We start from the raw sequence: 19,522 nt of genomic DNA, 5'->3' as shown, positions 1-19,522 counted from the left end.
GGGGGGCGGTGGGAGGGGCTGTTCTTCTGGGCTGAGTCACCAGGCCCCAGGTAGGAAACAGCCGGTTAAGCAGGAAGTTCCATTTGATGAAAGTCCTCGTGTTTCCAACGGGCCATCACCCAGCTCAGCCCACAGCCATGTTCCTGCTGACTTGCCCTGTTTCTCTTGAGTCTAGATCTGGATGAGTGTAACCAGTCTCCTAAGCCATGTAACTTCATCTGCAAGAACACGGAGGGCAGCTACCAGTGCTCCTGCCCCAGGGGGTACATCCTCCAGGAGGACGGAAAGACCTGCAAAGGTACCAGCCCAAGGACAGGAGGCAGCAGAGGCCCTGCCCTGCGCAACCATGGCTTGGGTTTGAGGGGAGCCATGTCCCTGGGATCGTGCTCTCTGCTGTCATTCAGCTTCCGGGCCCAAGTGCAGTGACACAAGGACACGCAGTGGAGTGTGTGTGGCTGAACTCCCAGCCCCATTGGCGTCAATGAGGTCAGGATTTCACCCTCTCTCCTGGCTCTGCAGCAATATTCTGCTGAATAAACAAGTACCTGGAGCTCCCAGGCCCTGGGCTTTCTCCCCGACAGCGTGCAAGCTCCTGAGCCAACTACTACAACCGTACGGCATCTGTGTTGCCCTCAGGCCCCTGGGGCTGACAGCTAGACCTCACCCGTCACTGTCTGGTCTCCTGGGGCCCGTGCCTTACACTCGCCTGCGTCCCTGGGGCACCAAGCCACACACAGCTCTCACTCAGCACCATAGCTATTGCTGCTAACCAAGCGTCTGGTGTGCTGGGCAGAGTTAGAGTTAGTGGCTGTGGCCGGCTCTTGGAAACTGGTGCATCTTGCTGGGGGCGTGCATGCCCTACAGGAGCTCTGGGAGTGTGAGACCGGGGTCATGCAGCCAGTGGAAAAGATTTCCACGAGGCAGCGAACAATTTCATTGTCTTCTACATGCCTTGATACATGGTTCTGCAAGTAGGGCCAGGGCACAAGTACCAGGGCAGGGTCGAGTGTGAGGCACAGATTGCCACAGGTGTGTTCCCTGCCCAAGGGCCAATCCCAGTCCAGTTCCTGCCTCTCTGGCCTGCCCTGGGACAGTGTGGCTCTGCACGGTCCTGGCTGCCCGGCACACAGCGGCTCAGAGGACCCCTGTACTATGTGTGGCTCAGTATAGTAACACGAGTGCGAGACAGGGCTAACTATCGGCACGTGGGCTTGTGCTTGTTGCCTTAGACTTGGATGAATGCTCCACCAAGCAGCACAACTGCCAGTTCCTGTGTGTGAATGTCATTGGCGGGTTCAACTGTAAATGCCCCCCTGGATTCACTCAGCACCACTCCTCCTGCATCGGTGAGTAACGCCAGCTCTAGCAACTCCCCCGCCCACCGCTGCCACCAGCAGCACCCTGGGGAGCCTGGAGGGAAATGCTTCTTTCAGCCCCCTGCTCTGACTGCAGGGTCGGGACAACCAACAAGAGGTGAAGCCATTTTAGATTTGGTACTGGTGAGTAGTAAGAACCTCACAAAAGAACTGGTGTAGGGAACAACCTTGGTTCAAGTGATCATGAGCTAATTCAGTTTAAACTAAATGGAAGACTAAACAAAAATAGATCTGCAACTAGGGGCCTTGATTTCAAAAGGGCAAACTTTAAAAAATGAAGGGAATTAGTTAGGGAAGTGGTCTGGATAGAAGAACTCAAGGATCTGAATGTGTAGGAGGTTTGGAATTACTTTAAGTCAAAGTTGCAGAAACTATCTGGCACCTGCATCCCAACCACAGGGAAAAATTCATAGGGAAGGGTTTCAGACCAAGCTGGATGAACAAGCATCTCAAACAGGTGATTAAGAGAAAGCAGAAATCCTACAAGGAATGGAAAATGAGATGGATCAGCAAGGAAAGCTACCTCTTGGAGCTCAGAAATTGTAGGGATAAAGTGAGAACTGCCAAGAGCCAAGCAGAATGGACCTTGCAAAGGGAATTAAAACCAATAGTAAAAGGTTCTATAGTCAGGTAAATAAAAAACAAAACAAGGAAAGAAGAAGTGGGACTGCTAAACACTGAGGATGGGGTGGAGATTAAAGATAATCTAGGCATGGCCCAACACCTAAACGGATACTTTGCCGAGGTAATGAGGAGCTGAGGGACAGTGGCAGGGTGGTTAATGGAAATTAGGATATGGAAGTAGAAATTACCACATCCAAGGTGGAATTCAAACTCAGACAACTTAATGGGACTAAATCGGGGGGCCCGAATAATCTCCAGCCAAGAATATAAAAGGAATTCACACATGAAATTGCAAGCCCAATAGCAAGGATTTTTAATGAATCTCTAAACTCGGGGGTCGTACCCTTGACTGGAGAATTGCTAATATAGTTCCTATTTTTTAAGAAAGGAAAAAAAGTCATCCGGGAAACTATAGGCCTGTTAGTTTGACCTCAACTGTATGCAAAGTCTTGCAACAAATTATGAAAGAGAAAGAAGTTATGGACATAGAGGTTAACGGTAATTGGGATAACATACAACGTGGTTTTACAAAAGGTAGTTTGTGTCAGACCAATTTGATCTCCTTCTTTGTGAAGATAACTGATTTTTTAGAGAAAGGAAATGCAGTAGATCTAACCTATCTGGATTTCAGTAAGGCATTTGGTACAGTTCCACATGGAAAATTATTAGTTAAATTGGAGAAGATGGGGATTAATATGAAAATTGAAAGGTGTATAAGGAACTAGTTAAAAGGAAGACTGGCTAAAGGGGTCATAGAGAAAGGTGAACTCTCAGGCTGGAGGGAGGTTATTAGTGGAGTTCCTCAGGGATCGGTCTTCGGACCAATCTTTAACATTTTTATTAACGACGTTGCCACAAAAAGTGGGAATGCACTAATAAAATTAGCAGATGACACAAAGTTGGGGGGTATTGTCAATGCGGAGGAGGACCAGAATATTATACAAGAAGATCTGGATGACCTTGAAAACTGGAGTAATAGAAATGGGATGAAATTGAATAGTGCAAAATGCAAGGTGATGCACTTAGGAACAAAGGCTGAGGGGAGATATGATTACTCTCTATAAATACATTTGAGGGATGCATGATCAGGAAGGGAGAGGAGTTATTTAAGTTAAGCTCCAATGTGGATACAAAAACAAGTAGATATAAACTGGCCATCAACAAGTTTAGGCTTAAAATTAGACAAAAGTTTCTAACCATCAGAGGAGAGAAGTTCTGGAACAGCCTTCCAAGGGGAGCAGTGGGGGACAAAAAACCTAACTGGCTTCAAGATTGAGCTTTATAAGTTTATGGAGGGGATGGTATGATATGAGTACCTACAATGGCATGTAGCCAGTCTGCGACTGTTAGCAGCAAATATCTCCAATGGCCAGGTGATGGGGAGGGCTGTGAGTTACTGCAGAGAATTCTTTCCCAGGTGTCTGGCTGCTGGGTCTTGTGAAAATGTTCAGGGTTGAACTGATCGCCGTGTTTGGGGTCAGGAAGGAATTTTCCCACGGGTCAGATTGGCAGAGACCCTGGTGGGAGTTTCGCCTTCCTCTGCAGCCAGGGGCACAGGTCGCTTGCAGATTTAAATGAGTGTAAATGGTGGATTCTCTGTAACTGGAAGTCTTTAAATCAAGATTTGAGGATGTCAGTGACTCAGCCAGAGGTTAGGGGTCTATTGCAGGAGTGGGCAGGTGAGGTTCTATGGTCTGTGATGTGAAGGAGTCAGACTAGATGATCATAATGGTCCCTTCTGACCTTGAAGTCTATGAATCTATGTGTATTTCTGCTGCTCTTTAGAAAATTGCTCTAAACTGTGCCTCTTTCCTGCCACTCTTTTCCTCAAGTCTGTTGTCTCTGTTCCTCGCCGTGGTATTGCAGCAGGTAACATGTGCTGAGACCTCCCTTGGAAAGGGTCTTTAGCTGGCAAGCTCCGGGCCAGTCTGCCATACAAAGCAATTGGTGTTTTACAGACAATAACGAGTGTACAGCCCAGCCCACGCTGTGTGGAGCCAAAGGACAGTGTCAGAACACGCCAGGCAGCTATAACTGTGAATGCCAGAAAGGATTCTCCCTGGACAGCTCTGGTATCAACTGTGAAGGTAGGTGTTTGTCTCCAAGCATGCCCTGTATGGAAGTGTTCCGAGTCCACTTGTCATTCCTGGAGCAGGTCTAAGTACAGCCAGTGGTGGCTAACCTGGTTTTTCAGATGCTTGTCAGTGCACACAGTGTGGCACCCTCCGATCTCTGGCCTGTGACCAGAGGGTAGCAGAGATCACTCTGCAGCCAGGAGAAAAGCTGGCTCTGGGCCTGTCATTAGCTTGCAGGTGCAGGGAATTACTGCCAGCAGCTCATGAAGCCCAGGACTCAGGTGATGAAAGCTCGGGGTCAGGCCAGTTCTTTCTGGCCATGAGTTCAATGAAGCATAAGAACATAAGAATGGCCATACAGGGTCAGACCCATCTAACCCAGTATCCTATCTTCCGGCAGTGGCCAATGCCAGATGCTTCAAAGGGAATGAACAGAACAGGGCAATTATCGAGTGATCCATCCCCTGTCATCTAGTCCCAGCTTCTGGCAAACAGAGGCTAGGGAAAGCTAGAGCACAGGCTTGCATCGCTGACCATCCTGGCTAATAGCCATTGATGGACCTGTCCTCCATGAACTTATCTAGTTCTTTTTGGAACCCTGTTATACTTTTGGCCTCCACAACATCCTCTGGCAATGAGTTTCACAGGTTGATTTTGTGTTGTGTGAAGCGGTACTTTTTGTTTGTTTTAAACCTGCAGGCTTTTAATTTCATTGGCTGACCCCTGGTTCTTATGTTATGTGAAGGGGTAAATAACACTTCCTTAGTCACTTTCTCCACACCTGTCATGATTTTATAGCTCTTTATCATATCCCCCCTTAGTCATCTCTTTTCCAAGTCTTTTTAATCTCACCTCATACAGAAGCCGAACGGTTCTATGCCCCTAATCATTTTTGTTGCCCTTCTCTGAACCTTTTCCAATTCCAATATATCTTTTTCGAGATGGGGCAACCACGTCTGCACACAATATTCAAGATGTGGGCATACCATGGATTTATATAGAGGCAATATGATATTTTCTTTCTTATTATCTATCCCTTTCTTAATGATTCCCAACATTCTGTTAGATTTTTTGATTGTTGCTGCCCATTGAGTGGATGTTTTCAGAGAACTATCCACAATGACTCCAAGATCTCTTTCCTGAGTGGTAACAGCTAATTTAGACCCCATCATTGTATATGTATAGTTGGGATTATGTTTTCCAATGTGCATTACTTTGCATTTATCAACTCTGAATTTCATCTGCCATTTTGTTGCCCAGTCAGCCAGTTTTGTGAGATACCTTTGTAGCTCTTCGCAGTCTGCCTGGGACTTAACTATCTTGAGTAATATTATATCATCTGCAAATTTTGCCACCTCACTGTTTACTCCTTTTTCCAGTTCATTTATGAATATGTTGAACACCACTGGGCCCAGTACAAACCCCAGGGGGACACCACTATTTACCTCTCTCCAATCAGAAAACTGACCATTTATTTCTACCCTTTGTTTCCTGTCTTTTAACCAGTTGCTGATCCATGAGAGAACCTTCCCTCTTACCCCATGACGGCTTACTTTGCTTAAGAGCCTTTGATGAGGGACTTTGTCAAAAGCTTTCTAAAAGTCCAAGTGCACTATATTCACTGGATCCCCCTTATCCACATGCTTGTTAACACCCTCAGAGAATTCTAATAGATTGGTGAGGCATGATTTCCCCTTATCACGGGGGGAGGGATAGCTCAGTGGATTGAGCATTGGCCTGCTAAACCCAGGCTTGTGAGTTCAATTCTTGAGGGGGCCACTTAGGGATTTGGGGCAAAATCAGTACTTGGTCCTGCTAGTGAAGGTGGGGGGTTGGACTCAATGACCTTTCAAGGTCCCTTCCAGTTCTAGGAAATAGGACATCTTTATTTATAAAAGCCATGTTGATTCTTCCCCAACATATCATGCTCATCTATGTGTCTGATAATTCTGTTCTTGACTACGGTTTCAACCAGTTTGTCTAGTACTGAAGTCAGACTTACCAGTCTGTAATTGCCAGGATTGCCTTTGGAGCCTTGTTTAAAAATTGGGGACACATCAGCTATCCGCCAGTCATCTGGTACAGAGGCTGATTTAACCTTACTAATTGTGCAATTTTATATTTGAGTTCGTTTGGAACTCTTGGGTGAATACCGTCTGGTCCTAGTGACTTATTACTGTTGAATTTATCAATTTGTTCCAAACTCTCTTCTATTGACACCTCCGTCTGGGACAGTTCCTCAGATTTGTTACCTAAAAAGAATGACTCAGGTGTGGGAATCTCCCTCACATCCTGTACAGTGAAGACCAATGCGAAGAATTCATTTAGCTTCTCTTGAATGGCCTTGTCTTCCTTGAGTGCTCCATTAGACCTTGATTGTCCAGTGGCCCCACTGATTGTTTGGCAGGCTTCCTGATTCTGATGTACTTATACATTTTTTGCTGTTAATTTTTGTGTCTTTTGCTGGTTGTTCTTCAAATTCTTTTTTAGCCTGCCTGATTATACTTGACCTCCCAGAGTTTATTCTCCTCACTAGGATCTGACTTGCAATTTTTAAAGGGAACTTTTTTGCCTCTAACTGCATCTTTTGCTCTGTTGTTTAGCCATGTGGCACTTTTGGGGTCCTCTTACTACATATTTTTAATTTGGGGTGTACATTGAATTTGTGTCTCTATTATGGTGTTTTTAAATAGTTTCCATGCAGCTTGCAGGCATTTCACTCTTGTGACTGTTCCTTTTCATTTCTGTTTAACTAGCTTCCTCTTTTTTCTGTCTCTGCCCTTTCTGAAGTTAAATGCTACTGTGATGGATTTCTTTGCTTTTTTGTCCCCGACAGGGATGTTAAATTGAATTACATTATGGTTGCTAAGTGGTTCAGCTATAGTCACCTCTTGGACCAGGTCCTGTGCTCCACTTAGGGCTAACTCAAGAATTGCCTCTCCCCTTGTGGGTTCCAAGACTAACTGCTCCAAGAAGCAGTCATTTAAGGTGTCAAGAAACTTTATCTCTGCATCCCGTCCTGAGGTGATGTGTCCAAATCCCCCCTTATTACTGAGATTTCTATTTTTATAGCCTCTGTAATCTCCCAGAGCACTTCACAATCACCATCAACATCCTGGTCAGCAGTATATTCTTACTGCTATACTTTTATTATTCAAGCAGGGAATGTCTATCCAGAGCAGAGGTGAAAGTAAGCCGGTACGGGCCGGTACGGAGGACTGGCAAGAAAATGGAGCACTCTCCCCCTCTCTGACTCCTCCTCCTGGCTCCAGCAATCTTGAGGGTCTGGGGGCCTGGCTCCACGAATGTTCGGGGCCGGGTCTCCCCCCTGGCCCCACCTGCTGCCCCCCCCCCGCGCCTCCTCTGAGTGTGGGCTGGCCCCCCTTTGCTGCCCCCATGCATCTCCCTTCCATGTCTCTCCCCTGAAGCTCCATGCTGCCTGCCTGCATTAACTGCCGCCGCAGGGTCCTAGTGCCCCCCCGCCACTACTGCCAGGGCAGGCTGCCCTCAGACCCTTTCATTTTTCGGTGGGACCCTCTACCACTACAGCCGCCCCCCCCCGCCCGCAGTCACTGCTCTTGCCCCACACTGGGCAAGGGGCAGCCCCATCCCCCACCGCCAGTGAGGCTACAGTGAGGGGCAGCAGCAGGGGAGGAGGCGCACATGTGTTGGCAGCCCCCCTGGCATGGCACCCACCACAGGGGAGCCGAGGGGGATTCCTGGACCTGAGAGGGGCCCTAGGAGCACGTGCAGTGACAGTGGGGGGGTGAGTGTGCTGCCGGGGGGGAAGAAGGGGGTCCCTACCCCAGAGCTCGCTGCTGCCGGCAGGGAGAGGGCTGGGGGGAGTCCTCCTCTCTGGCTCCAGTCCCAGGGCAGCCTGCCTGCACCCCAAACTCATCCCCAGCCCTGCCCCACCCCAGAGCCCACACCCCCAGCCAGAGCCCTCATCCCCCTGCACCCCAACCCTCTGTCCTAGCCCGGAGCCTCTCCAACACCCCAAACCCCTCATCTCCAGCTCCAGCCAGAGCCCTCATCCCCATGCACCCTAATCCTCTGCCTCAGCCCTGAGTCCCCTCCCACACCCCAAACCCCTCGTCCCCAGCCACACCCCAAATCCACCCCCAGCCTCACCCCACAGCCCTCACCCCTGCACCCCCTCCCTCTGCACCCCCTCTTATCCCCAAACTCCCTCCCAGAGCCTACACCCTGCACCCCAGTCCCCTGCCCCAGCCCAGGGCCTGCACCCCAGACCTTCTCCCCCACCCAAACTCCCTCCCAGAGCCTTGGGCAAGTGGGGGGTGGAGTTGGGGGGGCAGAGTTTGGGCAGGGACAGGTTCTGGGCACCACCAAAATTTCTACAAACCTGCCACCCCTGCCGGCAAGAGCTGGTGCGCCATACCGGGGTGGACCAGCTTCCTGAGGCAGCAATTTAAAGGGCTGGAGCCCAGGGCCCTTTAAATTGCCGCCAGAACCCCGCTGCCAGAGCCCTGGAGTAGCGGCGGTGGGGCTCGGGTGGCGATTTAAAGGGCCCAGGGCTCCTGCCGCCGCTACTGCCCTGGGCCCTTTAAATCGCCGCTGGAGCCCCACTGCCGCTACCCCAGGGCTCTGGGGACAATTTAAAGGGCCCGGGCCCTTTAAATAGCCCCTGGAGCCTGCTGGAGCCCTGGGGTAGCAGCGGCAGGGCTCTGGTGGCTATTGAAAGGGTTCGGGGCTCCCGCTGCCTCTACCACCCGGGCCCTTTCAATAGCCACCGCTACCCCAGGGCTCCAGCAGCAGGGCTCCGGAGACGATTTAAAGGGCCCTGGAGGGTAGCGGATGCCGGAGCCCCTTCAAATCGCCCCCAAACCCCAGGGCTCCCAGCCACCTCTGCAGCTTTCACCCCTGATCCAGAGCGATTCTGTGGTACAGTTTGATTCATTTAAGATTGTTACTGTATTTGACTCAATGCTTTCTTTCATATTGTGGCCAAGATGCCAAGGGGGCCACTTAGAAGTTACTCAATTAGGGCAAACTGCAAATAATGGGGCAGAGAATCCCCAAAGCTGGTGGATATCCCCATATTTAGATTTACCAACCCAGCACAAAACAGCTTCTACAATACCTTACTGGTTGAACAGAAGCCAAAAACACAGTTCCCTTATAGCAACCCAGCCTTGGGCTTCCACCCAGACACTCAAGTTTAATATGATGAGGATTACTGAAAATCTTATTCACCATATAAGAAAGTTCTACTAATCCCAAAGGATCGGATACATTACTTTCCAGGCTAATGAATATTCCAGATCTTACCCAAATACATGCTTACAGCCAATTCTTATTAACTAAAATTTATTTTAAAAGAAAAGAGAGAGTGTATTGGTTAAAAGATCAGTACACATACAGACAAGAGTACAGTTCTGAGATCAGATTCATAGTAGAGATGGTGAGCTTTGTAGTTGCAAAGAATTCTTTCAGGATTAGTCCATAGGTTATAGTCCAATGTTCATATCCAGGGTGATCCAGGTGGGACTGGAGATCTCAGTCTTATGATATAAGCTTCCCCTGCATGAAGCATCCAGCAGATCTGAGATCAAAAGGATCAGGACCCAAGAGGTTTTTATACAGTTCCAGGCCTTCTCTTGACAGCTTGGAGTTCTTAGCTGAACAATAGGCAATCATCTGGACTCTGAAATAGACCTATTTCCTAAGCATAACCGGAAATTAGCTACACGGATTAACATAAGGTAATTGCCTGTTTTGCACCATTTGTAGGTGATCTGCTATATACTTCAAAGAGAGATCAATACAATGTTATCACTATATTTACAGTTCATTTAAATGTCAAGATCTCGTTTTGATCTCTGAATTAACAGAATACAGCATAGACAGGGACTGTTTGATTACACTGTTAACCTCGAACAATATATATGTAAACACCCAAAAACACAAACATTATCTAGTAATATGTCCCTATAGCTTGAATTTGGGTCATTCATCCAGCACCTTTTCTGGACATGTGTCATGCACATAGTGCCATTCCCCCACCCACATGACCTACTCTGTCATTCATATATATTCTGTACCCTGGAATTACTGTGTCCCATCGATTTTCATTGTTCCACCTAGTTTCTGTAATGCCTATTATATCGATAGCCTCATTTAATACCAGGCACTCAAGTCCACCCATCTTACTATTTAGACTTCTAGCATTTGTGTACAAGCACATATAAAATCTGTCACTTTTTAGTTATCTGCCTTCATGTGATGCAATTGAATGGCACTCTTCATCACACGGCACTGGAACAGTCTGTCGTGCGATGGGCTGGAATCAGCATCCTGGCAGGGATTCGAGGTGAGATGAGGCAGGGATCTCCCTGCCCCGGTGCAAGGGATGGGCTAGATGGTCCCAGCGGCCCTGTCCCACCCCAGAATCTCCTGGACACTCACAACACAAGGGGTGGACACAAGGGCAACATCTCTCTATAGTGCAGCCCTGGGAAAGCAAAGCAGAGGGCGTGTCGGACCACGGCCATATTAGCCCATTGCAGACACTCAGCGCAGAATGGGCTGCGCAAGCTACTGCCCAGGGCCCAGCGCCTGGAGCATGAGCTGTGTACGTGCATAATCAGGGGGCCTGACCTCAGACCAGGCAAAACCTGCCACACAGAGCACGTCTGAGAGTGGAGAAGAGAAGCCAGTATTCAACCCAGGCAACAAGAAACAACAATAAAGCCACTAACCCCACGCCCGCTAGAGAAGCAGTCACTTCTCACTGCCACAAGAATAGGGGAGACGCACATCAGAGCCACAAACCCCTCGAGACTGAACTAAGGCAGACCAATGGGCCCTGAAGCATGGCCAAAGGCAGCCAGCAAGGGGATGCCAGGGGCTCAGGGCCCACGACAGACAGTCCACTCCTGCCCCGGCTCAATCCTCACTAACCCCTGGGACCAAGCGTGGGATCAGAGTCTGACCCTCACTGCCCCACCGCCCCATCGTGGTGCTGGCAGGGGCCGAGTCCTCTGCTGGGCTGGGGGGATGAGCCCTCCCTCCTCCAGGACAGCGAGTCAGAGGGAGCCCAGTCTGCCCAGAGAGGAGCACTGGCAGGACTTCACCAGACAGCTCTTGTGTGGTTGCCCATGTCCCTGTCTCCCAAGGAGGATGGGCCCACAGCATGGGGGCAGGGCAATAGGGCTGGGCCTTAGGCACCAGACCTGCTGGCTGTCCCTGTTGGGCAGGAAGGAGTGAGCAGCAAAGGCACCAGGATTCAGGCCCTAAATCACAAAGGCCGATCATGACTTTGCCACAATTGCTTTAACGTCAGAGTCGTTAGTAACCAGGGATCTGGCGTGGATGCAGCCAGGGAAGCTGGTCCCATTGTTTGAGCCCTCCTGAGAGCCCCTTCAGGCAGGTGCTCTGTGTCCGTGCATTGCTGGTCTCCAGGCTCTGCTGCCGGAGCTGCTGGGCGGCATCTGACAGGCGCTCTGTGTCTGTGCATTGCTTTTCTCTGGGCTCTGCTACCAGTAGGGTGACCAGATGTCCTGATTTTATAGGGACAATCCCGAATTTTGGGTCTTTTTCTTATATAGGCTCCTATTCCGCCCCCCCTCCCACCCCAGTCCCGATTTTTCACACTTGCTGTCTGGTCACCCTAGCTACCAGAGAGCCGGAGCTGACGGGTGCTCTGTCTCTGTACATTGCCGGGCTCTGGGCTCTGCACACTGGGCTCTGCTGCTGGGCTGCAGGAGCTGACGGGAGGTGTCTGACGGGCGATCTGTGCTGTTTCTGCCATCAGATGTGGATGAGTGCGACGGGAACCATCGCTGCCAGCACGGCTGTCAGAACGTCCTGGGAGGCTACCGCTGTGGCTGTCCTCAGGGCTATGTGCAGCATTACCAGTGGAACCAGTGCGTGGGTGAGTGTGGGGCTGGGGGTGTTGGAGGGGCAGCGTACTAGCTAGGGGTGGGAGACTGCTCCCAGCTGAGCTACTGACTCCTTGCTCCACCTCTGGCAGGTCAGCAATTTCCCTGTGTTTGTCATTAACCCGAGGACTTGGGTTCGCTGCAGACCCTGTGCTGGGCACTAGGCCGCCCTCGGGGAGAGGAGAGACAAATGCTCTGTGTGTAGTATACAGGCCCACGCTGGGCCAGAGTCTGCCAGCACAGCCACCTAAAGCCAGGGGCTGAACTCCATCTCTGCGGAGGGGCTGAGTTCCTGCTGCTCCCACCCCACATGCCAGCAGAGGGTCTGGCTGCTTGTAACAGGGCGGGACTCACCCCTGCAGCGCCTCCTGCTGGTGTCCTGGGAATTAGCTCTTTTTCCAGCTCTGGAGCGCTCTCTGCAGGCCGGTGTCCCGCTTGCCGCTGGGCCCCATGTCCCTCCCAGGACCCAGTGCCCCTTGTCTTTGGGGTGCTGCCCCCGGCAATACCTCTGCAGTCTCAGGGTCTCCCCACCCAGGGGAACTTCCAACCCTCTATCCCCACCTTGCCTCAGTCGTGGGCTACTGCCAGTCACCATCTAGCCCCCGCTCACTGGGGCAGACTGCAGTGTAAAAGCCACTCATCCTAGGCAAGGGGGTTTGGACCTGCTGCCTCTGCCTACCCATGGGCTGCCCCCTGCAACCCCAATACCTAATTGGCCTTCCACTAGGCCACAGCCTGGGGGCCTTTTCAGGCCGGAGCTCCCCAGCTCCCTTGGCCTTCCCCCAGCCCTGCTCCACTCCAGGTACCTTCTCTCACCTCCCTGCAGCCAGGCCCCAGCCCTCTTATAAGGGCCAGCTGGGCCCTGATTGCACTGGTTACAGCTGTGGCTGCTCTCCCCATGAGCCCAGCTTTTCTCTGCCACAGCCCTCTCCCGGGCCGCTTTAAGCCCTTCCAGGCAGGAGCAGGGTGACCACCCCGCTCCACTGCTCCACGTTCCTGACAGCAGATCAGCCCCTTAGGCACCTAAGGGAGGGGCTAGGCCCCCTGTAGGAAGATGTTGTCCTTCACCTCCTCCTTTTCCTGGTGACTGAAGAGCTGGTGCAGGGAGCCCAGCTGCCTGTGTTTGGCCAAGGGGCTCAGCCGGGGGCTCGTTAATCTCACTGGCAGAGGATGGAGGCAGCGGGGAGCTGGAGCAATGACGTTAGCAGGGTCTCCCACCCAGTGGCGTAGCCAGCTTTTAACAGGAGGGAGAGCAAACCTAAAAAAGGCGCCCCCCCTTGGCTCCTCCTCTGGCCACGCCCCCGGCTCTTCCTCCTGCCACTCTACGCCCCCCCCTTGGCTGGCTCCTCCGGCCTCATCGTCCCTCCCCCCCATGGCTCCTCCGGCCGCGGCTGCCGGGCCACAGCCAGCCTGCGCCCCCCCTCCCTCTCCTCCAGCCGTGGCTGCCGGGCCACAGCCAGCCTGCGCCCCCCACCTTCTCTGGCCGCGCCCCCCCTCGCTCCTCCGGCCGCTTTTGCAAAGTGTGCTGAGGGGAAGCGGCTGCTTCCTCTGCACCCCGCTAGCTACGCTACTGCTCCCACCCACAGCCGTCCCCTTCTGCTGGGCTCCAGGAGCCTGAGCCCTTTGCTCTGTCCTGGTTCCAGATGAAAACGAGTGCTCCAGCCCCTCCGCCTGCGGCTCCGCCTCCTGCTACAACACTCTGGGCAGCTTCAAGTGCGTCTGTCCGTCCGGCTTCGACTTCGACCAGGCCTTCGGCGGGTGCCAGGATGTGGACGAGTGCTCGGCCGGCGGCAGCCCCTGCAGCTACGGCTGCTCCAACACTGATGGGGGCTACCTGTGCGGCTGCCCTGGGGGATACTTCCGAGCTGGACAAGGGTGAGCACATGGGGCTGCTCCATTACCTTGGCAGGTGCTGACCCCAGGGCTCACGCTAGCTCTGTGCCGGAGCACCCTCCCCTGCGGCAGTCTGAGCTCAGACGTATCCTGTGAGTGTCTGTACAGTCCCACAGACACACCCACCTGTGCGCTCACACTCCCAGGTGCATGCTCATGCAGGGACACCCATGTGCGCTCACGCTCCCAAGCATGCTCGGTCATGCACAGCTGCACACATGTGCAAACACACATAGCCAGATGCTTGCCTGGGTCCTTCCAGTGCTGCCCAGGATGGGGTTCTGTGTCTGTGTACCCCATCTGAGTGCCCCAGTAGAGGGGAGCACATCCCGTTAACCCTCTCCTCACTGAAACCCAGGCTCCTTGTTGCAGCATACACTGTGCTGCGCACTGCACACCCCACCCACCGCCTGGCAGACGCAGGCACAGCCCTGGGTGTGTGCCCGGTCCCACCTCACGGGCCTTGGCACTGGGGAGCGCCATGTGTTATGGGGCTTCTGGGTGAATCCTGTCCCACTGTTTACTCCTCTGGCCCCAGGCACTGTATTTCTGGACTCGGCTTCGGCAAAGGCTCCTATCTGCCTGCCCCTCCGGAGGAGGATGAGGAGAACCTGCTCTCCCCCGAGACCTGCTACGAGTGCAAGATAAATGGCTACCCCAAGCGGGGCCGTCAGCGCCGCAGCATCAACGGGACTGAGGGGCACCAGGTAATGCACAGCCCTCCAGACAGCTCAAGGCAAGCTGAGAGCCAGGCCCACGCACTGTCTGGGAGAGAGCTGTGTGGCATCCCCAGCCCAGCACCACTGAGACAGTCACAGGATGGACCTCTGCCCAGAGAGACCCACCCCCACATCAGCCTTCCCTGTGCCTGGTGACTCAGTGCCTCAGTGCATTCAGAACCCCAGGAGAGAGGGAGGGCCGTCCCCATTGGCTGGGGGGCTGCTGAGTCCCCACAGTGTGGGGTATTATCTGGGACCAGACCATGCACCCTCCCTCACATATTCACAGGGGAGACAGGGACCCGGCCACCATCACAGACCCTGTGTGCTCAGTGCTGCACAAACACTTGTGCACCCCTTCTGTCCCTCAGCTCAGCCATCTGCTGAGCCCCCTTCATCCAGTCAGACCAGGGCTACTGGAGTCAAAGCTGAGTGCAGGCCTTGGTGACACGCCCAGTCACCGTCAGAGACAGTGCACCAGTGCATGGGCACACATCCGTACACTTCATTCAGATCAAGGAGCATTTTAATTTGTAACCCTCTTCAATAATAAACAACATTGGGACAACCTGCCAGGGTCCGAGTGGATTCTCCGTCCCCTGGCAGGCCGTCTCTTTCTGAAAGCGCTGGTGGGCTGGAGGGTCTTTGTCCTGTGTGATATGCAGGGGGTCAGAGGAGATGGTCTAACGGTCCCGTCTAGTCGTGAACACCTGCCTCGCCAGGTAGGGGTTCAGCATGACAGGGACATTTCTTCACTTTATCGCGTGGGTTGCTTGTACCCCAAGCCACAGGGCAGTGCCAAGCGGGCACAGTCAGAACCTTCGCTGGCCAGCAGGGCAGAGCCAGGAGTTACTGGCCTGGGTCAGCCACCCAGGGGAGTCAGGCAAAGCAGGAAGAAAAACTAAGTCTGAGGAACGTTTTGGCAAGAGAAGCAGCTGCCCTGGGAGCACATGGGATCCCCAGCACTGGAGTAGGGTTGCCAACTTTCTACTCGCACAAAACCGAACACCCTTGCCCTGCCCCTCCTCCAAGGTCCCACCCCTGCCCAGCCGCTTCTCTGAGGCCCCGCCCCTGCTCCTCCATCCCCCCTCCCTCTGTTGCTCACTCTCCCACCCTCACTCACTTGCTCATTTTCACCGGGCTGGCTCAGTGAGTAGGGGTGCAGGAGGGGGTGAGGGCTCAGGCAGGGGTGTGGCTCTGAAGTGGGGCCAGAAATGAGGAGTTCGGAGTATGGGAGGGGGCTCTCAGCTGAGGCAGGGGGTTGGGGCACCGAGAGGTGAGGGTTTTGGCTGGGGGTGTGGGGTCTGGGGTGGGGCTGGGGATGAGGGGTTTGGGGTGCAAGATGGTGCTCTGGGCTGAGGCTGAGTGGTTTGGAGTGTGGGATGGGGCTCTGGGCTGAGGCAGGGGGTTGGGGCACCAAGGGGTGAGGGTTTTGGCTGCGGGTTTGGGGTGCAGGAGGATGCTCTGGGCTGGGACCGAGGGGTTCAGAGGGCAAGAGGGGGATCAGGCCTGGGGATCAGGGGTGCTGGCTCCGGGTCGCACTTACCTCAAGCAGCTCCCGGAAGCAGTGGCATGTCCCCCCTCCAGCTCCATGGTTCCTGGCCAATGGGAGCTGCAGAGCTGGCGCTTGGGGCGTGGGCAGCATGCAGAGCCCTCTGGCTTCCCCTACACGTAGAAGCCGGAGTGGGGACATGCCGCTGCTTCCAGGAGCCACGCGGAGCCAGGGCAGGCAGGGGGCCTGCCTTAGCCCCGCTGCACCGCCGACCGGACCTTTGATGGCCAGGGTCCCTTTTCGACTGGGCATTCTGGTCAAAAACCATACACCTGGCAACCCTACACTGGAACCACTTCTCCGAGCTGCTTTGGGTGCCCTGGGCAGGCTCCCTTCTCACACCCAGGCCTTTCTGGGCTTGGCCACAGACTATCCTTTGTGCCAGTTCATTAAGGTGCCCTGCCTTCTTCTCCCTAGGAGCCCGCAGTGAGTCTGGCCAGCGTGGACATTGATGCTCCCCTGTCCATGAGCCTGAACCTCTCGGCCCTGGACCACAAGGAGCACATCCTGGAGCTGCTTCCGGCTGTAGAGCCCCTGGAAAACCATGTGCGCTACGTGGTCTCTCATGGGAACGAGGACGGCTACTTCCGCATCCACCAGAAAGAAGGACTCAGCTACCTGCACCTTGGCCGCAAGAAGATCGTGCCTGGCACCTACCTGCTGGAGATCGTGAGCGTGCCCCTGTATCGCAAGAAGGAACTGCAGAAACTGGAGGCCAAGAACGACCTCAACTACTTGGCAGGGGAGCTTGGCCAAGCACTCAGGATGAGGCTTCAACTCCAGCTTTACTAGCCACCATGAGAACCAACCAGCCACCCAGCCAGCCACAGCCCAGTTCTTAGCAGCGCCACCCACTCCTGGAAACAAACCCCTTTGCTATCGCCGCACCCCTGTGCCAGCACCTCGCCGGCCACGCTGTCCGACTGCTAGGAAATGTGCCCCTGGACTCAGCACTGGGCCCTGGGCAGCTAAGGGCTGCTCTGCTTCACAGAGCGCCTGTGTTACGCACCAAGCAACCCCCCAAAAGAGCTTGTGAAATCTTTGTCCATGGTTTGAAACCCTGTTGTCTGGGGCTGTGTCTCCCTCTGTGCTCTCATCCCCTGCGATGGGCGGCCCTGCCCTCTTCCCTTAAACATGAGACTGTTAGTCTGAGCTGACAAGGATTTTCCCATTGAAACCTCCCTGTCTTCCATGGCCAAGGGCCACTCGCCATCCACAAGCTAGGAGATGGGCAGTGGCTGAAGACAGAGCTCAGACGTGACCTCTAGAGAAGCTGCTGTATTGGTGCCATTTCCCAACGTATCTGGTTTTTCCTTTGCTTCTGCATTGCCATAATGGTGCTCTGGAAAATCCTCCTCAGCCGACACTGGCTGCTCGCTATCTGCCGCGCTCTTTTTTTATATTGTGTTCCATCGGGTCCTTCGTTTTGTCCCTTTGCATGGCAAAAAAAGGGTTAATTTGGCCCCACTTGGAGTGAAGGGCCAGTTTGGATTATGCCATGTAACCTCACACTGCAAGCTAGCCAGTCTGAAGGACTGCAGGCTTCTGTTCCAGTTTAAGGCTTCAATACTGCAGTGTTCTGAACATGTGCAATACTAGCTGGTACTGCTGGCACCCTCTCCACAGAGCGGGGTTTGGAAGGGTTGTTCCTACAGCTCCAGCAACTGCAGAGGTTAACGTACGTCCTTCTGTCACCAGCAGGTGCTGAGTAGCTTTGAGGGGAGGCGTACAGTTGTATGCTTTGATTGTGGTTGAACAAACTAAATTGCCATGAGAGATGTAGTGAGTCTTAGCACAGCACAGATAGGCCCTTCCTGCTGGTAGGAATTGGGGGTTATTTGACCCAGTGTGGGGATCCTGGACCCACTGCTGGGAGCGTTTGCGAGTTCCCTGAGAGGTCCCCCTGAGCAGGAGAAGTGTGCTGAGAAGTGGCACTGCAGGCCCACAGGGGAGAGGGACATGGCTCATGGGCATTTAGGCCCATATTTTCAAAATGGTCCCTGATTTTGGGTGCCAGTTTGGAGGTGTCTGGTTTGAGTCACCTCAGGGCCTTTGGCCAGACACCCACAGTCGGGGGCACTTGCAAATATGGGATTCCGCTCTGGTCACTCCAACGTGATGTCAGAAATACTAATCCTCTGGTCAATGCAGACAAACTAAATGCACTAAAAACAAGCTGCGAAATCAGATTGCAAAGAATCTGTCTCCTTGCTGCCGCCGGTGGCCTGAGCAAACAGGTTGGTACTGACAGCCCTTGCTTCCTGCCAAGACGGTGATTTTTCATACAACTGTTTTCTACAAGGCCATTTTCTAGTTTTGCATGAAACTCTTTTTTCCGTTTTTTGTGTATGTCGGTTTTGGGTTTGTTTGTTGGGGGTTTTTTTGGTTCTACATCAACACTGTACATCAGCAAAAGGAAACAAAGGTGCTAATTCACTCATGGTAACACACACGACTACCTGATAGATCCCCAGATCAATGGTGCTTTCAGCTCGCGGAAGCTGGTGCTGGTACTGAAGCGTCAGGGTTACTGCACTGCATCCACCCTTCATATTTATGTATAACCACCAGTGTTACGACTGCGCGTTGTTGTGAGGAGGGCATATTCCTGTAGCTTTTTTGGTACTTCGGGGTGGGGGGTTGTTTTTCATTTCTGTTCTTTCCTGGGATGCTGCCACCACATGGCATGTAGGGGAAGTGTGTGTATACTGTACTTTGGCTAATATCAAACTTGAAAACTCTTTTGCATAATGCAGCTGCAAACAACACAAGCTGGATTTTGCAAGAGTACCAGACCTCATGACGTGACAGGTGGCCTGTTTTTGTTTTGTTTTTTTACCAAAAGGTGCTTTTAAAAAAAATTAATAATAATAAATTAGCAGAAGTGGGGTTTTGTGTGTGTGTGTTGAGCCAAACGTGTCAAATGAGAAAGCGAAATGTTTTCATTCATTCCAGTCTCGTGTGGTGATTTGTGTTCATTGACATTTCTTGCTAGTTGGTTTTCAGATGCGCTGGGCACACCCAGTGCAGAAGCTGTGCCACCTTGCCCCGCAGAGCGAGCGTCTCTTTGTGGATTCCTTTTTGTATCAGAAGCAACAGCAACAATAAAATTATTTTGGGTTAAATGGTTCTGCCTCTCATTTGTAGCTGGAGGCGCTGAGCTCTCAGATCACATTGGAAATGGCCCCTGCAGCAGCTGGCTAAGCAATGCCTGTCTGGCTGCAGGAGAAAGCTGCACCGGTGATACAGCGTGCTCCAAAAGGGCGGCTTTCCAATGACTGCTGGGGGCTTTGAGTCAGGCCCCTCGCGAGGTGCCGCAGGGGCAGGGGGGTTACATGGGTAAAGGAAAATGGTGCTGTCTCCGCTTCTTGAGCAACCGGGG

The 19,522-nt window shown here is 52.9% G+C and overlaps 1 protein-coding gene across 1 annotated transcript in view; it reads left to right on the top strand.

The window, feature by feature from the left end:
* The window catches only part of FBN3 (fibrillin 3), a 109,234-nt gene extending 90,044 nt beyond the window's left edge, over positions 1–19,190 (top strand). Inside the window, 8 exon segments of the mRNA XM_029913472.1 lie at positions 1–8; positions 78–298; positions 1,230–1,346; positions 3,959–4,087; positions 11,850–11,969; positions 13,620–13,851; positions 14,408–14,576; positions 16,558–19,190. The exon segment at positions 1–8 is cut by the window's left edge and continues 38 nt beyond it. Coding sequence (XP_029769332.1) covers positions 1–8; positions 78–298; positions 1,230–1,346; positions 3,959–4,087; positions 11,850–11,969; positions 13,620–13,851; positions 14,408–14,576; positions 16,558–16,932 — 1,371 coding nt within the window. The 3' untranslated portion in view covers positions 16,933–19,190.
* The last annotated feature ends 332 nt before the right edge of the window (positions 19,191–19,522 follow it).

The sequence above is a fragment of the Terrapene carolina genome, unplaced genomic scaffold (assembly GCF_002925995.2).
Source record: "Terrapene carolina triunguis isolate 2854851 unplaced genomic scaffold, T_m_triunguis-2.0 Scaffold662, whole genome shotgun sequence".
NCBI lineage: Eukaryota > Metazoa > Chordata > Testudines > Emydidae > Terrapene > Terrapene triunguis.
Note: the sequence above shows the minus strand (reverse complement) of the source record. Positions and strands in the feature narration are given on the sequence as shown.